Source organism: Rhinatrema bivittatum, chromosome 15 (assembly GCF_901001135.1).
Source record: "Rhinatrema bivittatum chromosome 15, aRhiBiv1.1, whole genome shotgun sequence".
Classification (NCBI taxonomy): domain Eukaryota; kingdom Metazoa; phylum Chordata; class Amphibia; order Gymnophiona; family Rhinatrematidae; genus Rhinatrema; species Rhinatrema bivittatum.
In genome coordinates, this window is record NC_042629.1 from 34949116 (window position 1) to 34974576 (window position 25461).

The following is a 25461-nucleotide window of genomic DNA, read 5'->3' on the forward strand; positions in this document are numbered from 1 at the left end:
TTCCTCAGCACTTGAAATGGGAGGGGGGGGGGGATGAGGTTAAGTTGAACAGAAGTGTGAGAGGCAGAGTTAATACTTTCTTTAGCTGCTTCAGTAGTCCAGGCAGTTGCCATCCGCTTACACCGCACTATCCCCCCTCATCCAGTCACAAGGGCCCTGCTCAAGGCACTTACCTTTGAGATCTAAGCACATGGACCTTAAGTGACTTGCACACGCTCCTGGAATGGATCCTGAGGCAGGGGCACTAAGGATGCTACCCAGGGATTTGGGGGGCATAACTCTTCCAAGTCAGAATTACAATATTTTTCCTTCTTAATTACTTTCAGAATATTTCTCTTATTGTTGTTTCACAATGACTGAAACAAACTCCTATTTTAATGGATTTGGATATCTATTTTTCTTGGACAGCAGAATGTGAAAAAATGTGCAAGGGCGAGACGACCTTGCAAGGCAGTGGACTTGGCTGAATGGTTCTGAAAACTGGTTCTAAAACTTTTTGCTATTTTGAGGAACACAGTAAAATCTCCAAAATATTAAAAGAGTTCCCCTTCACGGGCTGAAGGTTTTCATAGAATAACTGCTTTTAAGGAGCCAATGGCACCTTTCCTGCTGGGGGCAAAAAAACAAACAGCATTTGCTTTGATATATCTTTGGTATTTAGAACACAAACCCCATCTCACCGAGCCTAGTGCAGGCGTTTCTTTCATTCCATTCGCATCAAATCTCTTTCTTATTTAGTTAAATCGCACCTGCTTTCCAATAGACCATCTTCTCATTTCTACACCTCGTGCCTTCTCCAGCATTAGCATGAAGGTGGGATAAAGCACAGCTACAATAAGCAACACGACTCATTCACTGGCGGCTCCTCCTATTAGGTAGCACTACTCCATAGCCATAGGTGTAGCACACAAGCTACTGCCCCAATACATTACTCGTCCTGCTGTCATGCCACACCCTACCCGCTAACAAATCTGTTGGTCAAATTGCTAATTTCTGGTACATTACCCATAGATTAAGGCAGAAGGCCTGTGTGGTGGTAATCCTCAGGCCTTGGATATAATGTTAAGTAGAAAAAGGAAGATGCATTCAAAAGCCTTAATGTGTTTTACAGGTAATGTGGATACTAGGGATCCCATAGCCAGTCGAGGTTTCAGAGGGATGGTGGAATCTCTGCCATTGGAAGTTTATAAACAGCAGTCTGAGATCAAACTAGGAGCCTACCTGGCAATGGGACTAGATGACAAGGTCTTTACCAGCTCTAGCTTTCCAAAAGCACCAGATAAAAAGGAAGTGATATTTTACATTACAATCAACTAGACGATAGCTAAACCCAAACGGACAAGTCCTTACTCATCATACAAACTATGAGACCAAATTAAAAGTTAACACTTTATTTTTAAACTCATTAAAATATGAAGTGTTATCTACAATTAGAAATGGGAGCTTCAGGAGTTTAGCTTGACAAGTAAAAGGTAAGGTTATCTTGATAACCAAGGTACAGGCATAACTAGTCACACTAGCTCCTGGCTGGAAATAAGAGCATCTGCTGATGGATTTGATCAATTCGTTAGGACTCTGCTTGTTTCTTCTTGTCCAGCTCCATGGTTTTCAGCTCCTGCTGATAGCTACAGAGAGACAAAAATCAAGTCAGCAAGGCATGGAGTAAGTGGATTATAATCACTGCATGGATGTGGAAGACAATGAAAGAAGATACTACCGTAGGTGTTAGAGGACTCAAGATAATTTTTGGTTTTACCTTTGTATTAATCAGGTGATATTCTTCTCAGGATAAGAGACACATTAGGGAAAATACAAGATAAAAATAGAGATTGATTTTTGTTTTAATAAATGAAAGAACTAAGGCATGCCCAGCGGGTAGGACAAGCTTATTCTACATGCCACATAACTGCTCTACAGCACGGCAGTCTGATTTGCCAGAAATCTTATGAGAGCGCCATGGACATGAAATAGAGCCACTGGGGAGGTAAGGGGATCCCATGCCAATGGTAATTTTTACTTTTATACACAGAGGTTTGGATACCATCAAAAACAGTGCACAATATCAAAATAGTTTAAACAGTAAAATATAAAAAATGTATAATAAAAATAATAAAATAAGCTAGGACAAAACAAATACTAAGAACTAAATAAGTTAAAATTAAAATCAGAAACAAGATTTTTGTATAAAACTCTCCATCAAAAATGGCTGTGAAATAAACGAAACATCTGGAAGAACCAGCATTTTTTTAAGTTATATAGTTATTGGTTTTCAATATATTACCAAAAGAAAATAAGGAAAAATAAATATACAGAAGGAAATAAATCAGTACAATAATTTAGACAAGAAATAACAGTATACTCCAGATTCCAATAATGATGAGGAGAAAAGAAATTAATCTAACAAAGAAATTCTAACCAAAAGGAGAGGAGTCAAATTACTAATTTAAGATCACACTGACATACAGTCAGCTAAGAAACAGTGTCAGATACAATAACTTTATCTGCTATAAAAGTCTCCAGATATAATGGGTCTGTAAATGTTTTTAGGCCTGAAAAGTAAAACATCTGCAGGGAAATTTTAAGAAAAAAGAAGCTCTAATAGCTAAGGTTTTACTTGTCAGAGAAAGGAAATGTCTCCTTCGAGCTTGTAGCTCTGGAGACATCAGGAAATATACAGACTTAGACCACAAAAAAATAGCATCCTTATTTCTAAAAATGTTTACAAACCCCAGATCCTTGTCTTGTTCAGCAGAGAATGACAGTAACAAGGTAGCTCAATAGTTATCACATCAACCGACTCTAAAAAGGTGGTTATACCAGGACTAGTCACTACTGCTTCATTCTCTTTGCTCATTATCGTAAACATTTCTGTGTCTTGGTAAATAAGGTTTTGAAATGGCTGGAATACTATCTTCATCACAAGCTAATATCTCTAAGAAATGTCTTAAACATTTCAAAGGCTGACAAACAAGTATATGGAAAGTTAGCTATACGTAAGTTTTTAGATCTAACCAAATTCTCAATATTTTCCATGTCATTATGTAAGGCCGAACATTTTCAGCATTTTGCAGTACTGAACCTTTTGAGTTTAATAAATTTAAGTTTTCTAATTCTTCAATCTTCCTACCTCAATAAAGGATCTGTTTCCCATAATTAAGGAAGATAAATGTGCAGTCGACTGGGAGACATTTGTATTAAGCTTAGCTATCATCCTCCACAAATCAGTGAGGGTTACATTAGGAGGTTCAGAAGAACCCCATCAGTATTAGAAACTGATAAATGCAAAAACACTCAGAGTCCAACGATCGATTATCCAGGGCTCTCTGTCTGATCTGTAATTATAATCGGGTCAGGCGGCTTCCGATGCAGCTGGGCTCCCACCAGACATTACACATGGCCCTTATTTGGTGATTTTGAGCTTTCACCTGGCTACTACTCCACTGTCCCCTTCAGTCTGGAGTACTCAAGGAAAGCTTTCACATAGGAAGGACTACAAAATTTTTGTGAACGCCGAGAGATAAAGTCAAGAGCAAGGATTACAAAATGGCGACGGATCTGGAAGCGGCAATGCAGGAGCCGAAAGTGGATTTAATAAGAGAAAAACTGCTAGGAATGGATCAACTGCCCTTGCCGATAAACTTAAATTACAATCATCTATTGATGAGGTTAAAGATAGCCTTGATGCCCATCGGAATCGATTGAACATAGGGTTATGACGCAGGAAACTATGATAGGCAGATTGGAATCTGCTGAGGCAGCGCCACAGAAAGAAAATGTGGCCTTGGCTGAGCTAATCAAGAATACAGAGGAAGATGCAATAATCTGTGCATAATTGGGATACAGAAAAAGTTAAAGATTCCAATGTACCTCACTTGGTGCAGGTTTGGCTTCCAGAGCAATTGGGCATTTCTTTGGAGACTGAGCCTGTTATGGTTTTAACGATGGAAGCTGTACTCTTATGAAACACTAAGTTTTATGGGGTATTGTAGCACAAACTTGACTCCCTTCTTAAATAATTCCGAACAAATAGGTGTCAATGCCTTACTACATTCAGTCACTTTAGAAGAATTATCATTAAACAAAAGGAGCTGTCATATTGAATCTGGTGGTCCCCATCTTGTTTTTTCTACGCTGTTAAGATCTTCATTTTATCAGTAAAATTCAAGATCCGTGCCAGCACCACTCTGGGCCTACATCTTCTTGCGGCAGCTTACCCACCCCAGAGTGGTGCTGGCACAGATCTTGAATTTTACTGATAAAATGAAGATCTTAACAGCATAGAAAAAACAAGATGGGGACCACCAGATTCAATATGACAGTTCCTTTTGTTTAATGATAATTCTTCCAAAGTGACTGAATGTAGTAAGGCATTGACACCTATTTGCTCGGAATTATTTAAGAAGGGAGTCAAGTTTGTGCTACAATACCCCATAAAACTTAGTGTTTCATAAGAGTACAGCTTCCATCGTTACAGAGCAGGAACAAGCTTTGAAACTGTTGGAACGCCTGAATATACCATAGAGTTTGAAACAGGAAACCTTGACTGGTGGGTTTTTTTTTTTTTTACTATATTTTATTTATTTAGAAGTTTTTATATACCGATGAACGTTGGGAACATCTCATCGGTTCACATAAAACATAATTCAGTAACAAGTGCTTTACAGTGAAACAATGAACTGTTGGAGATAAGGAAGGCATAATTTTCAACAAGTTACATAAAGAAAGTCAAAGAATGTAAAATATATGTGCACGAGGATGCAAAAGTGCATATGTATTTTGGTGGGTTTTTTTTCGATGGGGGTCATTTACAAGATATGAGAGGCAATGCTTTGGTCTGAGACAGAGGAGCTGCTGGCTGCTTAGCCATGCTTATGTGGATCGGTGAATCTTTCCCAGCAGACTTTTTCTGGGTATGTTTTTTGTTTGATCAAACGCTATGGAACTTTCCCTTGCTTCCTACACTGGAAATGCTGATGCATAGACTATGGAGGAAGATGAGCTAAACACTTATGACTTTCATTTTAATTTTTTCTCTAGAACTTTATGTGCTTGCTTCTGAGTAGCGAGGACGACTTTATTGCCGCTTGATTGCATTTGGATTATCCTTCTTATGGGATTTGTAAGGGCCGAAGGCTGTCAAAATTTTGAGCAGTTGGCCTACATTTTAATTTTGCATTTGCAAGCCTTCGTGCCTTTCTCTGCCTACTGAAGCAATGCAGTGTAGTACTTTGTGAGCAATGGTCAAAGGAGAATGTTTATGTAGGTTATATGTGGTGTGATGTGTCTGGGGGTCTTGGGTTGCCCTAGAAAGGAACAAGGTGGGGTGGGGTCCAGGGACCTTGGAGCTGGTTTGGGGTTTTTGTATTTTTCCTGATATTTTCTTTGTGGTTTGGGCCTCAGTTGAGAGGGATTTGGGGAATTTCTCTGGATTGGATGTGGTTGGATGTGGTATGAGTGGTGATTGCTTATTTGACGCGCAGAGTGCAGCTTATAAGTATGGACCTTTAACTACATGGATATGTACTCTTCCTTGCTCTGAAAATTATCATGAATGATTGAGGCTGGGCGATCGCTTCACAAAACAGTTATGAAGTGTTGAGACTGATTTATGAAGAATGTGTAATGGCTGTTTTAAATAGTTTCCCTTAATTTTGATGGCATCCATTCCCCTGTGAAGCAAAAAAGATACTTAATCTTTGTAAAAACAAAAAAAGAAAACTCTCTCTCTATATATATATAGCATTCCTTCAGGAAACTCACTTAGATGGAAAACTCAAGCAGGATTGGGTGGGCCATTGCTATTGGGTGTCATTTTCTAAGAGGTAAAGGGGAGTAGCCATTTTATTTCATAAATCTTGTCCCTTTCTTTTGTAGACAATGCAGGGAGATATCTTATTCTAGCAGGCAGAGCTCAGATACTCTGATTTCATATAGGCTGCGGGGCTGACCCCAGTTAGTTACTCAGCTCCTGCCTATTGGACGCCTCCAACACCTCTTTGTGCTTACATTCCCTACCCCACGTAGGTTCTTTATTACTTAACGCCCCGCTTCTGCTTGCATGTCACTGCCAACATTGGCTACCGCTGATTTTGTTTCTTGCTGCCACTGATCTTCCTGCCTCCGTGGATCTTTGCTTGTTGGCTGCGAAGTGCAACAAGAAGCCTGCTGCAATTGGCCCATCTCTGTCCCCTTGCCAAATACTCACTGAAGCTGCTGGCTTTGTCATTGGCCCTGGGTGGCTGCTAGATGCTCGCTATTGACTCCATGGTTAAACTTGCAAATCGAAGGGAAAAGCTGGGTGAGCCATGGCCCACCCATAGCTACACCACTACTGACAGCTAATTTACTATTTTGTTCAAACAAGTACTAACCTAGCCCGGTTTATTAAGAGAGCCTAAAACCTGAGCATCATGCATATAGGTAGCAACTAAAACCCTACTCTTGGATTAAATTGGGTAAGGGGCTAAAATAAAAAAGTAAATAGTAGCAGGGAAAGAAGAGAACCCTATTTATTTTATTTTTATTTATTTTAAATCTTTTCTATACCGTCGTTTGGAGGAGACCGTCACAACGGTTTACATCAAGGCACATAAAATTAATGATACTGTGATTTGCACATTTACAAGAGTGCCATAAGGTTCGGTAACATAGTTAGTGATCAATAATGTTTAAATGTAACTAATCATGTCCATGTCTCTATCTCAGTTATTATTATAGATTTACTTTAAAATCGTGAGGAGTTCTTTAAAGACTACACACTTAGTGAATACAGCAGTGTGTGTGGATGTTATATTGATCGTGCTTTGCTTGTCCCTGGTTTCTATTCTTCCTTCTCTTTCTGAAAAGCTTGTTTAAAGACCCCAGCCATCATTTTTCTAACTTTGCAGACCTTATTTCCCCCATCCGACTTAAAATGAATGCTCTTCCAGAAATGGGTTTAAACCAAACTAATTCCTAGATTTTTCAACCAGAACAATAACAGGTTATGATCAACAAAATGAAAAGCAGAGGTCATGTCAATTAAACCAAAATTACTTCTTTGCTTCTATCAATATTCATTCTCATTTCATTAGTCAATGCTAGCAAGGCAGTTTCAGTGCTATAACCCTCACAAACTCCTGTCTTACACGACGTGCACAGACTCTCTGAATAATCAGTAAACTGACAAATTCTACTCTCTCAATTACTTTTATTAAAAATAGCAAATTAGCAACCAGGTGGTAAAATTGGGATACAGAAAGATCAAGGAAGTTCTCTTTAAGATTAGGCATACCCATGATATTTAGTGTAATTGGAAAAGTACATAAGACCATAACATACACCATTCTGGGTCAGACTAAGGCTCCATCAAGTCCAGCATCCTATGGCCAACCAAATCACAAGTACCCAAACATTAAATGAATAGATCCCAAGCTACTAATCCTTATTAATAGCAGTTTATGGACTTCTGCTCTAGGAACTTATCCAAATCTTTTTTTAAACCCAGTTACACTAACTGCTGTAACCACATCCTCTGGCAATGAATTCCAGAGCTTAATTATGCATTGAGTGAAAAAGTATTTTCTCCGATTTGTTTTAAATGAGCTACTTGCTAACTTCATGAAATGCCCCCTAGTCCTTGTATTATCCGAAAAAGTAACAGAGTCACATTTATTCGTTCAAGTTTTATGATTTTGTAGATCTCTATCATATCCCACCTCAGCCGTCTCTTCTCCAAGCTGAACAGCCCTAACTTCTTTAGTCTTTCCTCATAGAGGAGCCGTTCCATCCCTTTTATCATTTTGGTCATCCTTCTCTGTACTTTCTCCAGTGCAACTGCATCTTTAAGTTGAGACCACCAGAACTGCACACAGTATTCAAGGTACGGTCTCATGAAGAGATACAGTGGCATTATGACATCCACTATTTTATTCGCCATTCTCTTCCTAATAATTCTAACATTGTTTGCTTTTTTGACTTGCACGGCACACTGAGCTGACGATTTCAATGTGTTATCCACCATGACGCCTAGATCTCTTTCTTGGATTGTAGCACCTAATATGGAACCCAACATTGTGTAATTATAGCATGGGATATTTTTCCCTATATGCATCACCTTGCACTTATCCACATTAAAATTTCATCTGCCATTTCGATGCCCAATTTTCCAGTCTCACAAGGTCTTCCTGCAATTTATCACAATCCGCTTGTGATTTAACTACTCTGAACAATTTTGTGTCATCTGCAAATTTAAAGTACCTCACTTGTCGTACTCCTTTCCAGATTGCTTATAAATATATTAAGCACCAGTCCTAATACAGATATGAGGCACTCCACTGTTTACCTTTGTCCACTGTGAAAACTGACCATTTAATCCTACTCTGTCTTTTAACCAGTTTGCAATCCACGAAAGGATGCCACCTCCTATTCCAAGACATTTTAGTTTTCTTGAAAGCCTCTCATAAGGGACTGTATCAAAACGCCTTCTGAAAATCCAAATACACTACATCTACCTGTTCACCTTTGTCCATGTTTATTTACCCCTTCATAAAAATGCAGGAGATTTGTGAGGCAAGAGTTCCCTTGGGTAAATCCATGTTGACAGTGTTCCATTAATCCATGTCTAACTGCTCTGCGATTTTAATCTTTAGAATAGTTTCCACTATTTTTCCCGGCACTGAAGTCAGGCTCACCAGTCTATAGTTTCCCGGATCTCCCCTGAAACTCTTTAAATATCAGGGTTACATTGACCACCCTCCATTCTTCAGGTACAATGGATGGCTTTAATAATAGGTTACAAACTAATAAATAGATCTGAAATTTCATTTTTCAGTTCTTTCAGAACTCTGGTCCAGGTGATTTACTATTCTTTAGTTTATCAATCTGGCCTACTACATCTTCCAGGTTCACAATGATTGGGTTCAGTTCATCTGAATCATCATCCTCCTTGTAAAATCAGTCTCTAGAACTGGCATCTCCCCAACATCCTCTTCAGTAAACAGCAAAGCAAAGAATGTGTTTAGTCTTTCCACAATGGCCTTATCTTTCCTAAGTGCCTCTTTAACCCCTTGATCATCTAAATGTCCAACTGACTCCCTCACAGGCTTTCTGCTTTGGATATATTATGGTTTAAACCAGAGTTTACAATTGGCATAAATTCAGCAATTTTCTTTTATAAACTAGTTTTATTGGTATTGGATCAAGTTTAGAAGTGCTATCGTTCACTGATAATTTTCCATGCCTACAATTACTACCAGATTTAAAAAATGTCCAATAACTTTTCCCTTCTGGCTCTTCCTTTGTAGAAAGTCTAATAAAGATTTTTAATCTAAAAGCTGGGTCAGAATGCCAACAAAAGTCAACTGACACTTTGGTCAGGACTGTGAGCTATAATAGCATTGGTATTCAATATGAATTTACTAATTTGTTTCCTAAAATATTCAGTGAATGCTTCTGCATTTAAAGCTGGAGTATCAACTGAAAGGTCTTTGGAAAACCTGGATAACTGGGACATGTTTTTAAACAATTGTTTAGGTTCATCATCAGTCAACTTTAATGTCTAGGAAGAGATTCCTGTTTTGCTTTGTTACATCCAACTTTAGAATGATCAATGGCCCTTTTACAGGCCATTGAGTTCTGTCAGATTTAGTTTTTCCTCCATTTCCTTTCTAGAAGATGAATTTCTCTTCAGCCGAGTCCAACCGGGGTGAAACCTGGGCCTATTTTGACTAGAATTCTTTAACTGTGTCGATGGTGGGGCCTTACCCAGTACGGAATTCCAGCTGGCAACTTACAGAATAGGGGAAAATTCAAGGGAAAGGTTTGCACACTGGATGTTAATTGTTCCTGATCTATATTCTGCAGTCTCCAAACAAATTTAAAACAGAGATAGAATTATTTATAGCTTTAGAAGTAGAATTAGAATTCAAGGAAAGAGTAAGCAACCCATGATCTGACCAAATAAAAAAAGGAAAGTATCAGAGTCAACTACATCCACATTCCCAGAAGTAAAAAAAAAAGGTCAAGCATTATGCCCTGCCTGCTGAGTAGAAAGTCACATGCTGCTTAAATTCTACATCGGGTACTTCTCAAAACCAAACCTGTAGAAGAGTCTTCTGCATACACATGAAAATCCCCTCAAAGATCATACTTAGCAGTACATTCAGCAAGGAAGGTTTAGATTTATCTGGAGACTATAGATAGCCACCCAGTGAATACCAATTTCAGCTTCACTAATATTTCAGAAGGTGTTTGTCAGACTCCTGAGAAAATTTAGAGTGTGTCATGAGGACCACAAACTGGTTAAAAGATTAGAAACAAGAGGACTAAATGGTCACTTTTCTCTGTGGCGAGCCTCAGGGATCTGTACTGGAACCAGTGCTTTTTAATATATTTATTACTGATCTGGATAGAGTGAGGATCAAATATACAGATAACACAAAATTATTCCAAGTAGCAAAATCACAAGTGGCTTATGAGAAACTGCAGGAGGAATTTAGGAGACTGAAAAACTGGGCATTCAAATGGCAGATGAAATTCAATATGGACAAGTACAAAGTGATGCCCACAGGGGAAAGATAACCCATGATATCAGGTTCCTTATTAGGAGTTACCACCCAGGAAGAGGATGTGTGTGTCATCTTGGACAATACTTTGAAATCCTTGGTTCAGTGTGCAGCAGTGGTCAAAAAAGAGAAGCAAACAATGGGGGGGGGGGGGGTCATTCTTTAAAAAACGCAATAGGCCATTATTGCGTGCTTTAGGGCCCTAACACATGCGATAACTACTGCATTGCGTCAGTAATATTTAAATTCAGGAAAGGGGAGCAGTTAGGGTGGGATTTGGGCGGGCAGAAGTTTCCGGTACTACTACGGGTGACAGAAGACACCACCACCTTTTCGTGTGGCGCTATGGGGGCGATAGTGGGCAGCGCGGCTGCAACCGCAGTGGGCGACAACCCTGCTGCGATGCGGCCAGCTGCCCACTATCGCCCCTGACTTTTTTGTGACTCTTTCTGCTATGAATATAGCACGTCATACTTCTGAATTGTTCCATGATGAGACTGTACCTAGAGTACTGTGGCAATTTTGGTCACCATATCTCAAACAAAAAAAACGCAAGAAAAATGATGAAGGGATGGAATGGCTCCCTTATGAGGAAAGGTTCAAGAGCTTGGTTCTTTTCAGCATGGAGGAGGGAGATGATAGAGGTCTATAAAATGGGTAAATGTGAATTTGTTATTTACTCTTTCAAAAAAAAAATACAAAGACTAGGGCAAACTCCATGAAGTCAGAAAGTGGACTATTTCAAATAAATCAGAGACAATTCTTTCATCCAACACACAAATAAGCTCTGGAATTCACTGCCAGAGGATGTGGTTAGGGAAGCTAAAGCTGGGTTTAAAAATAGGTTTGGACAAGCTCCTGAATGAGAAGGCCATAAAGCATTAACCAAGTAGATTTGGAGAAAGCCACTACTTACCACTGCACATTTGGGATTTTGCCAGGCACTTGTGACCTGGATTGGCCACTGTTGGAAACAGGATGCTGGGCTTGATGGACCATCGGTCTGACCCAGTATGGCAAGTCTTATGTTCTTATGCATCTACAAAGTTCTGAAGATTTTAGGATAATTTCAATTACTATTGACTTATGGTAAAGGTCTGCCACTCTGTCCCCCTTTTTTTGTATAAGGAAATCTGAGCAGGCTAGATTTAGACAAATTATCTTTTAGCCATGTTTCTGTAACAGAGCAATTGCAATCTAAATTCAGTAATTAAAAATTGGCAACCAGTGAATATTTGTTGGATAAGGAACAAAACATGGATTTAAACTGCAGTTTGCTCAAACAGATGCTGGTCTTAAGTTATTTTTTAAGAACATTCACCAAAAGAAAGGGTTAGTGGTCTACATGACCTTCTTAGGTCAGATGGTACTGTACAAAATCAGATTCTGGCCTGAAGCAACTTCTCTCTCTATTCCTAAGTCGTGATGGCTTCACCATGTTTTCTAACTTCAGTTACTATAAAACCATTAAGAGGAGGAAAACTAACCCTGAAGACTGTCTTGCATGGTTGGAGTGGACTGTATAGCCCATTGAGTAGGGTCTATTCTTATGTGCAGCTGGATAGATCTGTACTACAGAAATAATGCTGGAGTAAGAGTAAAAGATTTTGTTTCCTCTTTCAGAGATCTTCAAACAAGGAAAACATGAAGGAAACCAGAGGGAAAAAGACCAAAGAATGATTTTTTTTGTTCAAATACAAAATGAGGACGGAAACGATGGGCGTTTGATTTGCTTGAGCTAATTACTAGGCTCAGCTGAAGAGATTCTGACTACACTGAGAAATAATGCACCACAAGTCCCGACAGGACTATGGACTATACCCAAAGGCATTAGTATAACACACTAGGAAAGATATTTGCATCCATATTAGGCTGTAGTAAACTTCACTCTACAAAGTCTCTAGCAGAGGTCAGATCTACTCAGTTTACCACTTCACTTCTTGTCTTGCTTACTGGGTAACTCTAAAAACCCAGCCTTGTTGATTTTAACAACTTTTACTGTAACAAAAAGGTTTGGATAGGTTCTTGGAGGAGAAGTCCATTAATGGCTATTAATCAATTATACTTAGGGAATAGCCACTGCTATTAATTGCATCAGTAGCATGGGTTCTTCTTAGTGTTTGGGTAATTGCCAGGTTCTTGTGGCCTGGTTTTGGCCTCTGTTGGAAACAGGATGCTGGGCTTGATGGACCCTTGGTCTGACCCAGCATGGCAATTTCTTATGTTCTTAACAAAATTCCTGAAACCTCATCTTGTGTCACTTGATGAGACTGTAAGCTCCACAGAGTAGGGACACTTCTGTGTGTCTGTCCAGCGCTGTGTACATCCATCAGCAGTAACAGCCTGTCTCAGGACAGTTCAATATGCACTCTGTGACATCAATATGTTCTCAGCAATGGATGAGGTCACAGAACCGCTTGGGATTCAGGTGATAACTGCACAGAGCATCACTTGACAGCCGAGGAAGGACTAGAAAGTGCAAAAAGGAGATTTTTCAAGTGATAGACATTAAAACAGCAGACTGAGAACCAGGGAAGCCGGGGTGAGATCGCACCAGCTGACCATGAGAGCTCGCTTCACCCTCCATTGCTTCAGGTAAAAACTTAAGATTGTGAGCTCTCTGGGGACAGGGAAATACCATTTGTACTTAACTTGCCATGAGTTAGAATTTGGACAGGAGCATCAAATCTAAAATCCAACATGGATCACACACAAACTAAGAATTCAAAATATTTATAAAGGTTGTGTGTATGTATATTACATACACACACACTTGGAAAAGTATTTGACCCCCTAAAAAGTCAGCAGATGTGTGGATTACAAATGACATTGTTCTGGACAGTATGTTTATTGCAAACCAGTATGCTATTATTTATTTATTTATTTATTTTTATTTATTTAATTTCTTTTACTATACCGATGCTCAAGACTAGGTCTTATCGTACCGGTTTACAATGTAACTGAGGGGAAACCAATTAACATCAAGGTAGAAAGTAAAGTTACATTAAACAGGGAGCGTAAAACCTGGGCAATGGAAGACAGTACAGAATTTAAACTAAGAAACAATTAGAGAGAGATAAATAGATAATCAACAAAAACTATAAGATACGTAAACATAGATTTATCCTAGGCAGTTATTAGCATGGTATGTCCAGTGGGAGAAGGAAAGGGTGAGGTTGGGTGGGGGGGAAGGGGAGAGGGAAAAGAGGGGGGGTAGGGGAGAGGGAAAATAGGGGGGGTAGGGATTAGGGAGGGGTGGGAGAAAGAGTCAGTGATGGTTGAGGAGATCCTTCAGCGGTAGGCTTCTGCGAACATTTTCTAAGTCACAATTCATTATTTTTCTGCATTTTTTGTAACAAAATTAAAAACTTAAAAAAGCTGCTTGCATAAGTATTCAACTCATGTACTGTGGAAGCTCCAAGTTTACACGGATGCCCTAACAGTTTGTTTACAATTGGCCTCTACCTGTGACTCATTAAAAACTTTTCTGGATAAAGGACAATCTGAAGAAAAACTGAAAATGAAGACCAAAGAGCATTCCAAGGAAATTGTAAAGATAGTTATAGACATACACAAGATAGGAAAAGGCTATAAAATAATATCAAAGTGCTTTGCTATCCCAGTGAGCATTGTTAGATCAATTCTGAGGTAATGAAAGCTGCATCATACCACCCAGACACTGCCTAGACAAGGCCATCCCTCAAAACTCAGCAGAGCAAGAAAGACTTGTGAGGGAAGTAACAGAGAAGCAAACAATTACTTTGAAGGAGCTACAGAGATCAGTGGCTGAGACTGGAGTGGAGGTGCACCTGTCAACCATATCGAGAGCTCTGTGTACAATTGGCCTACATGGGATGCTGGCTAGAAAGCACATCTGGAATTTGCCAGAAAGCATTATCATGACCCAGCTAAAATGTGGGATAAGGTTTTGGGGTCAGATGAGACAAAAGTGGAGCTTTTTGGCCAAAATTCAAGACACCATGTGTGGTGCAACCCTAACACTGCCCATTCCTTGGCAAACAGCATCCCAACAGTAAAGTATGGGGTGGCAGCAGCATGTTGTGGGGATGCTTTTCCTTAACAGGACTAGGCATCTTGTTAAAATTGAAGGATGGATAGATGGTGCAACATACAGGGAGATACTGCAAGGCAACCTGCTTCAGTCTGCTAAAGAACCAGAATTTAGGAGAAAGTTCACCTTTCAGCAGGACAAACCCAAGCACAAGGTCAAAGCAACACAGGTGTGGCTGAACCAAAAGGTGAGTGTTCTACAATGGCCAAGTCAAAGTCCAGATCGCAATCCAATTGAGAATCTGTGGCACTATCTGAAAATTGCAGTCCATAAGCATCATCCAATGAACCTGATCAACCTGGAGCAAGTCTGCCAGGAAGAATGGGCAAAAATCAATCTCAAACTGTGCAAAGCTGGTTGGAATTTACCCCCACAGACTTAAAGCTGTTATTGCAGCAAATGGTGGTTCTACCAGGTACTAATCTGAAGGGGTTGAAAACTCATGCAAGCAGCATCGTTCACTTTTTAATTTTATAAAAGATGCTGAGAAAAAATGAATAGTGACTTTGAAATTTTACTTTAACAGCATACTGGTTTGCAGCAAACATACTGTCAAACAATCTGTATAAGTGTCACTTATAATCCACACAGATCTGACTTTTTAGGAGGTTGAATTCTTTTGTCAGCCTCTGTATGAGACAAACAAGACAAAAAAAGATATAGAACCCAGAAATGAGCCCTAGCAAGTTAAGAATGAAGAGAGTATTCTTCTCATTTCTAAATGCTTAGTCCTTGTCTTTTGATTTGACCCGGCAGTTTCCCCCTGCTCAATCAGTACTAGCACTATGAGCCTTCATTCACAGCTACCCAGTGACTTTTCTTCTACTTTATATCCCCTTCCAACATATCTGGTCTGGACACTGCAGTGAGCAGGGGCCATGCATCAGTGCTCCTTCAGGAACCCTGCAATCACAGGCCCTAAATCTGGCCACTGGGTGCCACCCCTGCACAATGATCATGATCGCTACTGTTACGGCTGATCCATGGAGCCAAAGACTGAACGGGAATCAAACCCAGATCCCGCCAGGCGTAATGGGCAGACGAACAATTAGTCCTTGTGAAGCTGTAAGATTTGGCAATGTGTTACAAAAACATTTCCCTGAACACATGGCACGGGAGCTTCAAAAATCTAAAAATAAGGCCTCAAGCTTTGATAATGACTACTGAAACAGACTGGACCACATTAAGCCAATGGGCCAAAGCATAGTCAGCAATCCCAGAATGAAGCCCTGCTTGAGGGTGCCTTATTCATTCCCAGAAATCCTTTTCATAAAGTAACTCCAGATTTTGCAAACACATATGTTTAACATCTAAGAGTCCCTTGCCAGATTGTCAAAGCAGAATCAGCTCCTAGCCATTTCACAACCTGATGTGCTTATAGAACACTATATGTGGCATAACGTAGTGTTTTCATTCTCTACCATGCTTCTTGGAGTTTGACTTGCAATAGGAAAAGAGCAGCAGTGGGGCCCTGGAAATCTCAAGTCAGAACTGTCAGCAGAGATTGTGGGCAGATTCCAGCAGGGAGCAGCTGCCTCCTGCTGGAAAGTTGGCCTGGCTGCAAAGCACGGCGCCTGTTACAGTAGAGGCTTCTTAGCACCTGCTGGAAAAGTGGGAGAAAAACAATGCCCCCCCCCCTCAAGTATACTTACCACCATATCCTATAGAGCTGGGAACTGCCAGCACAGCCCACAAAGAAGTTCACTGCAAACAGGAACCAGTTTTTAGGAATAATGACGAGGGAGTACCGAGACCAAATAAATCCTGTGGGATAGAAAGGGTCAGTCACTATATGGTTCATTCAACAGTCTTAAGCCTTTATTTTGGATGTCATTCATGTAGGCCTTACGCATTCAGCACTAAAAAGCAAATGCAGAAGGGGGTGAAAGTGTAAATGAATGAGGTCTCCTAGGCAGAGGATTTGTTACATTTAAAATTCAGTGGACAAAAAGCAAAACTGCTTAACTTGTAATAGGTGTTATCCTAGGACAGCAGGATGTAGCCCTCACATAAGGGTGACGTCACCGAACAGAGCCCAGCGCGGTAAACCTCTGTCAAAGTTTCTAGAAACTTTTGACTGGCCCTGAGAGGCCACTGAGCATGCCCAGCATGCCATGATATTTACTCTGCCAAAGGTGTCTCTCTTCAGTCTCGTATGTAGCAAAAGCATTAGCAAAAATAAAATAAAAAGGTATGAGACCCAACTCCGCGGGGTGGCGGGTGGGTTCTGTGAGGACTACATCCTGCTGTCCTGGGATAACACCTATTACAAGGTAAGCAATTTTGCTTTATCCCAGGACAAAAGCAGGATGCTAGTCCTCACATATGGGTGAATAGCAAGCTAGAGGCTGAGTCATTCGTGGTGAAGCAACAGTGAAGTATTGTTGGTGAAAATGAGTCAGCCGAAGATCATAGTAAGTTGGTCGTAGAAGGAGCTGGGATTAAACTGGAAACAAGTTCTTTAAGACAGATTGTCCATAGGCAGAATCTTGTCGTCCCTGCTTGTCCAAGCAGTAATGAGCCACAAAAGTGTGAAGAGAAGTCCATGTTGCTGCTTTACATATGTGAAGGATTGGCACTGAACGATAGTGTGCTACTGAAGTTGACATTGCTCTTACTGAGTGTGCTTTTACTCGCCCCTGGAGAGGAAGGCCTGCTTTTTCATAGCAAAACTGTATGCAATCTGCTAGCCGATTGGATAGAGTATGTTTACCCACTGCTTTACCCGGTTTGTTTGGATCGTAGGATACAAAGAGCTGTGTGGATTGTCTCTGAACTGCACTGCGGTCTATATAAAAGGCTAGTGCACACTTGCAGTCCAAGGTATGCAAGGCTGTTTCTCCTGGATGGGAATGAGGCCTTGGAAAGAATGTGGGTAAATTTATGGATTGATTCAAGTGGAATTCAGTAACTACTTTGGGAAGGAATTTTGGATGTGTACGGAGAACCACTTTGTCATGTAGGAACTTAGTATAGGGTGGATATGTTACAAGTGCTTGTAACTCACTAACCCTTCTAGCTGATGTAATGGCTATGAGGAAGATAGTTTTCCAAGTGAGAAATTTAAGATCACAAGAATCTATGGGTTCGAAAGGAGAGCGCATGAGTCTTGTTAATACCAAATTCAGATCCCACTCTGGGGCAAGTGGTCGAATTGGTGGTTTAAGGTGATTTAAACCTCATATAAATCTGCTTACGAGAGGTTGTGTGGAAATAGGTGTATCTCCCATCTTTTTATGGTAAGCAGAGATTGCTCTTAAATGTACTCTTATAGATGAAGTCTGGAGACCAGATTCCGAAAGATGGTATAAGTATTCTAGTAGAGAAGTGGTGGGGCAGGTGAAAGGATTTATGTTCTTTTCGGAGCACCCCAATGTGAATCTCTTCCATTTAGAAGAATAGTTCTTTTGTGTGGAAGGTTTACGTGAAGCTATAAGCACTTGAGATATATGAGATGAAAGATTGAGAGGTTGTAATATCAAGCTTTCAACATCCATGCTGTCAGGGATAGGGATTGAAGGTTGGGATGTTGCAACCGGCCCTGATCCTGAGTTATGAGAGTGGGAGCTACTCCCAGACGAATTGGATCCCTGACTGAGAGGTCTAGCAGTGTGGGGAACTATACTTATCGAGGCCAATATGGGGCTATGAGTATCATGGACCCCTTGTCCTGTTGTAGTTTCACTAGAGTTTTGGTTATGAGCGGTATTGGAGGATACACGTATAGTAGGCCTGAGTTCCAAGGGTGAGCGAAGGCGTCCTTGGCTGGCTGATTCTTATGTTTGTGTAGAGAACAGAACTTGTCCACTTTGTGATTCAGATGTGACGCAAAGAGGTCTATTGTTGGGTGTCCCCAACGTTGAAATATCCTGGTCGCTACTGCAGGATCCAGGGACCACTCGTGTGGTTGGAACTGATGACTGAGTCGATCTGCCACCACATTGTGTATGCCCGCTAGATAAGTGGCCCGGAGGAACATTGAGTGGTTCAGGGCCCAGTCCCAAATCTGTGCAGCTTCTTGACAAAGGAGATACGAACCCGTACCTCCCTGTTTGTTGATGTACCACATGGCTACTGTGTTGTCCGTTTGGATCAGAACAGTTTTGTGTGAAAGGCAGTCCTTGAACGCATGTAGTGCATAACGTATAGCTCGAAGCTCTAGGAAATTGATTTGAAATGTTGCTTCAAGTTTTGTCCAAGTCCCTTGTGTTTGGAGATTGTCTATGTGAGCTCCCCAACCCAAGGTGGATTCATCTGTAGTTAAAATTATGTGGGACTGGTTGTTGAAAAGGGAGGCCTTTGCACAAGTTCTCCTTGTTTGTCCACCAACGTAGAGATGATGTTAGTTGTTGGGTCAATTGAATTGGATAGTGTAGCGGTTGAATGGCTTGGATCCATTGTGATCTTAAAGTCCATTGGGTAATCCTCATGGCAAGCCTTGCCATGGGTGTAACATGAACCGTGGAGGCCATATGACCCAGTAAGGTCAGAAACTGATGAGCTGTCACTTGTTTCTGTAAGGAGATTGATTTTGCTAGTAGAATGAGTGTGTCTGCTCGATCTACAGGTAGAATGGCCTGTGCTAGATTGGTGTTCAATTCTGCTCCTATGAATTGAAGCGAGATGGGATTTTTGATAATTGATGAGAAATCCCATGGAGTGAAGTAGAGTAATTGTTCGTGTTAGAGAGGTAAGAGCTCCTTGTTGAGACTGACTTTTTATGAGCCAGTCGTCTAGATATGGGAAGACATGGACACCTTCTTTGTGCAATTGTCCTGCTATTACTGCCAGACATTTGGTGAAGACTCTGGGAGCAGATGCCAGTCCAAAAGGTAGAACTCTGTACTGGAAATGTTGATGGCCCACCATGAAGCGCAGGTACTTGCGATGAGGAGGGAATATTGGTATGTGAGCATAAGCGTCTCAAAGATCCAGAGAACAAAGCCAATCTCCTGCTTGAAGAAGTGGAAGCGTGGTGCCTAGAGAAACCATCCTGAACTTTTCTTTCTTCAGAAATTTGTTGAGGTTTCTGAGGTCTAGGATGGGACTTAGACCTCCGGTTTTCTTTGGAATGAGGAAATATCGGGAGTAGAATCCTGTGCCCTGCTGTATGGCCCTGGTTCTCAGAAGGGTGGATAATTCTATTTGTAACTGATGAAGTTGAGAATGTTGTTTTAGGCGGGAAGTTGGTGGAAATTCTGGAGGAATTGAGATGAAATTTAGTTTGTAGCCTCGAGAGACTATGGAGAGTACCCATTGGTCTGATGTTATGTTTTGCCAATTTGTGTGAAAGTGAGATACTCTTCCTCCCACTGGTAGATTTGGCTTGGGATTGAAAGGTTGGATTTGTCCTCTGGTCTGTGTTTCAAAAGCCTGTCGCAGGGCCTGTCTGCGCAGGAGATTGTGGACGAGCAGGCCTAGATTGTCTGGCCTGGGATCGTTGTTGTGGTCTGGTAGACCTACCCGAGAAGTGTGGGGGTAGTATCTGCGTGGCCTGTAATAAGGACATCTGGTTTCTCTTCGCGGAGGACGACGAGAAGATTAAGTAGCAGGCTCTTGTGGGGTTTGAGACAACTGACGTAGGGTCTCGGTGTGGTCTTTAAGCTGTTGTACAGCTTTCTGAATCTTGTCCCCGAAGAGACTCACCAAGACAGGGCAGATCCACAAGTTTTTCTTGGACCTCAGTCCTGAGGTCAGATACCTTGAGCCAGGCCCATCTACGGGCAGTGATCCCAGCTGCTGCTGTTCTGGATGCAGTCTCAAAATTGTCGTACACTGCTCTCACCTCGTGTTTGCCCACCTCCAGGCCTTTGTTGATTACAGTTTGTGCTGGTTCTTGGAATTGTGCGGGTAGGGAAGTAACAAATTCTTCCATTTGTTTCCAGAGGTTCCTCTGGTATTGAGTGATGTACAGCTGGTAGGCAGAAATCTTGGTGTTTAACATAGAACTCTGATAGACCTTCTTTCCCCATGAGTCTAGGAATCTATGGTCCCTACCAGGTGGGGGTCGATGAGTGTGGGCGCACACGTTTGGATTTTTTCTGTGCCAACTCCACTACCACAGACTGGTGTGGTAATTGCTGTTTCTGATAGCCTGGGGCTGGCTGGACTATATAAGTAGTGTCCACACGCTTGTTCACTGCAGGAACAGAAGATGGATATTCCCAAATTCGTTTTTGAAGCTCTAATAGGACCTCATGGACTAGCACTGCCAGTACTTGTTTGGGTGGGTCAACAAAGTGTAAAACCTCAAGGGTTTGTGTCCTGGTGTCTTCCTCTGCTGTGAGCTTGAATGGAATAGAGTCAGCCATGCTTTAGATGAATGAGGAGAATGACAGATCCTCAGGGGGTGACTTCTTTCTCTGATCTGGAGAAGAAGGGTCGGACAAACTCTTCTGAAGAAAATTGAGAGTGTTGCTCATCCCAAGAATCCTCAGAATCTTCTCTGTAAGGAGATTTTGGTGTTTCTTTAGGTTTTGGGAAGTGAAGGCCTGAGGGGCCTGGCTGTGGATCATCAATGGAAAATGCTGCAGAAGTGTCCTGTGGCCTCGTAATTGATGCTCTACCTTTGTAAGAGGCGTCGATAGAAAGCCTCGTCTTGCACTTCTGGTGGTTCAAGTAAAGGTTGCCTCAATGGTATCGAGGGTGTCCTCGATGTTGTCATCGACGAAAGCGTTATCGAAGTCATTGATGTCGATGGAATAGGGAACGTCAGACGGGCCCGATGGAATATGGGCAAAAATCGATGTCGATGTCTATAGCCTCGGCGTAGTTGTGATCGAATCGATCGATGTCCTTTGTGTCAATGAAGGCGCCGTCATCGGTGTACCCACCGGCATCGATGCTGGAGGCATAGGCGGAATCGCCAGAACTTGCTCTTGAAGAGCCTGGAGGACCGCTTGTCTTATTAAAATAGACAATTCCGGCTGTACAACTGATGTAGTCATCGAAGTTGTAAGCGGTGGCGGTAAAGAAACATCCTGCGACGTAGTTGGAGTTGTGCTTGGAATTGGCATAGACGAGGGCCCAGGCGCGGAAGGTGCCGGAGTTTCCTGTTCTCTGGGCCGCTTCGGCATCGATTCTTCCTGGGACATCGACGTGGAGGATGACAGACGTCGATGGCGATGCTTAGGTTTTTGATGGTCCGCCGACTTTGTAGATAACACCGATGATGGTGAGGACGGGTGATCACTGGATCCGTCCGGACGCGGCTTTTTAACTAGTGCTCATTTGGTTGCTCCAGCCGGAGACGACCTCGATGACTTGGAAGGAGAGGGAATTAACTGTAGTTGGAACAAATGTTCCATCTTCCCCTGCCTGGCCTTCCGTCCTTTTGCTGTCATTTCGGCACATTTGGGACATGTACTCACATCGTGTTTTTCTCCGAGGCAGAGAACACACTCCAAATGTGGATCGGTTATAGACATATTTCTATTACAAACAGGGCACTTTTTGAATCCTGTCGCCATTTTGGGATCGACGGCCGTTGATTAATGTGAATTCGTGAGAGTGAAAAAATGAGAAATCAATGTGAACAGTACTCATCAGCCGGTGAGAAAAAATCCGTGAGAGACTTTTATGAGAGAGAATATCGAGAAATTGAGAATTCTAAGTTTTAATCACACAAGAATTCGCGAAGAACGCAACGGCTCCAGTCCGATGTGTGAGGCAGTGCAGAAAAGCGAAGACTGAAGAGACACCTGTGGCAGAGAATATCATAGCATGCTGGGCATGCTCAGTGGCCTCTCAGGGCCAGTCAATAGTTTCTAGAAACTTTGACAGAAAGGTTTCCCGCGCTGGGCTCCGTTCGGTGACGTCACCTTTATGTGAAGACTAGCATCCTGCTTGTCCTGGGATAAATTAGATTCCATTTTGGATAAAGAATACATACAGAAACCATATCTATTGCATTTGCATCTACGAGATGAAAAATGCAGCAACAGGCACCAACGAGCCAAACCAAGCCAGGGTAAGTCTCCCAGCATTAAGGAAAATTCATTCAGAAGTCCTTTTGCATTACACACGACCTTGTTTATGTTGCTGTACCTTCAAAGAGAGAAACCCACGGTTTTCCTTGTCCTTCTTACAGCCTTTTAAACCTTGCCATTCTTTCCCTTCAGAGCTGATTGAGGAAACGAAGGGAGTTTGGTTTGTTTGATGTCTTCCTGAAGCACGCTGTGTGCCGAATCGTGGCCAGCAGCAGGCCCTTCTGTACTGGGGAGGTCATAGCCCAACTTTAGTTTATTCTCTTCAGGTTTCCCATCAGTTTACTGTTTCCTTTTTGTAATCACAAAGTTTGATTTTTGGAGAATTGGGCTTTGCATTAAATCAGACTTTGAAAAGAAATCCTATTAAAACTGGACCAATGTGTTAGCTCCCCTATACAGAAGCTAACGGCCGAATTTGAAAACGATCATGCGCGTAAAAAAAAAATGGGGGTTACACACGTGGCTGGGCCTAGAGAAAGGGGCAGGTCTGGAGGTGGCCGATATAGCGGCCATTTGCCGTTGTGCCAGGGAAGCGCAGACTGGCAAGTTGATACTGCTCCTGAAGGGGAGCAAGAAGTAAAATAAAAAGTTTGGGGTTAGATTGGGGGGGGGGGGAAGGTCAGTTAGGTGAGTTGAAAAGTTCCCTCCCAGTCCGCTCCTTAATTGGAGGGAACTGGGAAAGGCCCGATCTCGCCGCCGCGCATACGTTTACAAAATTAGGCACAGCCCCACCCTGCGCACGCTGGCCAGCACGTTATAAGATCAGCGTGTCTGTGACGGGAAGCGCACCTTTTAAAATCTACCCCTAAATACTTCTATTTCTTAAATATATGCTGGCAGCTGACTAAGTTTTACCACTTTTTCTATTATGGTATTTTGCCTGTGGATCTTGTTGCCTTTTCTGTTTTGCTACACTTTAAATTGCCAACCATTCAGTATTTGGGATTTTCCCCCCTTATTTTGTGTAGGCTTCAATAAACTCTGAATACAGACAGCTAGAAGAGCAGCTTCTATTCAGATTCAGGAAAGCAATGAGACATCGTATGGCAAGCACTTTGAGTTACCATGCAATGAAACAGGAACAGGTCTCTCAGATCATTTGTCCATTGGATTGAGAAATGGAACAGATTTAGGTCTGGGCACTGGATGAGACCCCATGGAGAACTGTTTGGCAGACTGCACATCACATTTTCTATCTGCAATAGGAGGGTTGAGTCGACTAAACTCTTACACAGACCATATCGACCGCTGGTATATTTCTCTAAACCTTTTTCCTGCTATGGCAATCACATGTTGGAGGAGGTGTGAGAACGAGGCCCTGGTTTACATGGGTGATGGAGCTGCCCAGCAGTAAAGCACTTCTGGGAGGAAGTCACAGAAAAACATTGGACATAACTGGAGAAGAAATATGCAGGACTCTGCTTTTGGGCTTACTTGGAAGATGGGATGATTCATTGATCGCGCGGCAGAATAAACCACTAGTGGCTCAACTTCTTTTGGCGAAGTTCTTTACATGCCACCTTTTGGAAACATGCTCCCATTATGGAAAACTGGCGAAGGCAATGCAGAGAGACTGTAAATATGCAACTTCTTAGGTTTATTGTAAATGGTGAAAGAGTCAAATAGGACTGATTCTGGGGAAGTTACAAAGTATTATGGTTTAGATAGAAATATCAGAGGTCATTTTCACTCGTCAGTGTTTATATGAATCTGTACATACCAATATCTTTTGGAATGAAGAGTTTAAAGGTCATCATCCCTAAGCTATACCCCTATGATGTAGCTATTCAGTTAGCAAAAATCGGAGAGATGAACACAGCAAAACATTGAGTGATTAGTATAAAATTCTTTATTTTTAAATATGCAAATTATGTAAGATGAGCCTAGAACTAGGCACCGACCTCTGGCATATTTCTGTGTGTCGGAGTACTTTTATCTCCAATGGACTTGCAGTCCTAGTAATCTCCAACACATTCTTTTCATACTGCTGTTTTGCAAATATTACATTCAATACCAAGCACAGATATGATACACAAAAGAGTTTGCCTTTTCTGCCTCTTCACTGCTCAAGTTTCTCCTTGCCCTGGTGGGGTTATCATAAAAATCTCTGCAGAGCACCCTCACGCCTCCAGGCATTGTAGTGACAGTCTGTGGTTGCAGAGCCCTATGGAACTTGAGCCTGGCCAGTAAGGGTCATTCTTAGGCTATGGCTGGGACTCCCTCCGAGCCCCACTGTCCGAGTAGGGACTAGGACCTGGACTCAGATCTCCTAAATGGCAGAAATTCAGGGCTTTTCATGACAACACAAACTCATCAGGCTCTAAGCTCTCGGAGGATGGAGGGATAATGACAAAATGATAGTTACCTGTGGCCATTAACACCCCAGACTGGGCTGAACTGAGTTTTTCAGCTGGTCTTGTCATGTCAGCCAGGCCAGCAATTACCAAACCCTGAAAAACAAATGCATGGAGACGGTGGTTAAAAAAAATGGTTAGACAGGATGCTGACCTCTGGATACTGTATGACCCAGCAACAAGTAGAACTCACCATCTGGCCAATTCAAAATGTTACTTCTGTGTGTATCAGAAACATTCCTTCCAAGTGCCACAGAGTGCTTCACGCATTGCGTGTATTTCTGACGCGATGACCAGCAGGAACCAAACGGAGCTGGTCAGCACAAGGTAATCCCAGCCTCTTGCTAATGAGGCTGCGTGGGATTCACAGAACACTTGTCCTGCTCTCTCCATACAGGCAGGACATTTTTAAAACAGCAGCCTGCCTGCTTGCCTTATATGCAACCTGCCCACGGCTACTCATCACTTTTATTGTGGCATAGATGGATCACTTTTATTGTGGC

The 25461-nt window shown here is 41.8% G+C and overlaps 1 protein-coding gene across 1 annotated transcript in view; it reads right to left on the reverse strand.

Annotated features, from left to right (window-relative positions):
- Positions 1–1375: 1375 nt before the first annotated feature.
- MPC2 (mitochondrial pyruvate carrier 2) overlaps positions 1376–25461 on the reverse strand; it is a 44778-nt gene continuing 20692 nt past the window's right edge. Inside the window, exons 3-5 of the mRNA XM_029579095.1 lie at positions 24970–25054; positions 16269–16380; positions 1376–1625 (exon numbers count right to left, since the gene is read on the reverse strand). Of these exons, the coding sequence (XP_029434955.1) occupies positions 1568–1625; positions 16269–16380; positions 24970–25054 (255 nt within the window). The 3' untranslated portion in view covers positions 1376–1567. The remainder of the gene's footprint in view (positions 1626–16268; positions 16381–24969; positions 25055–25461) is intronic.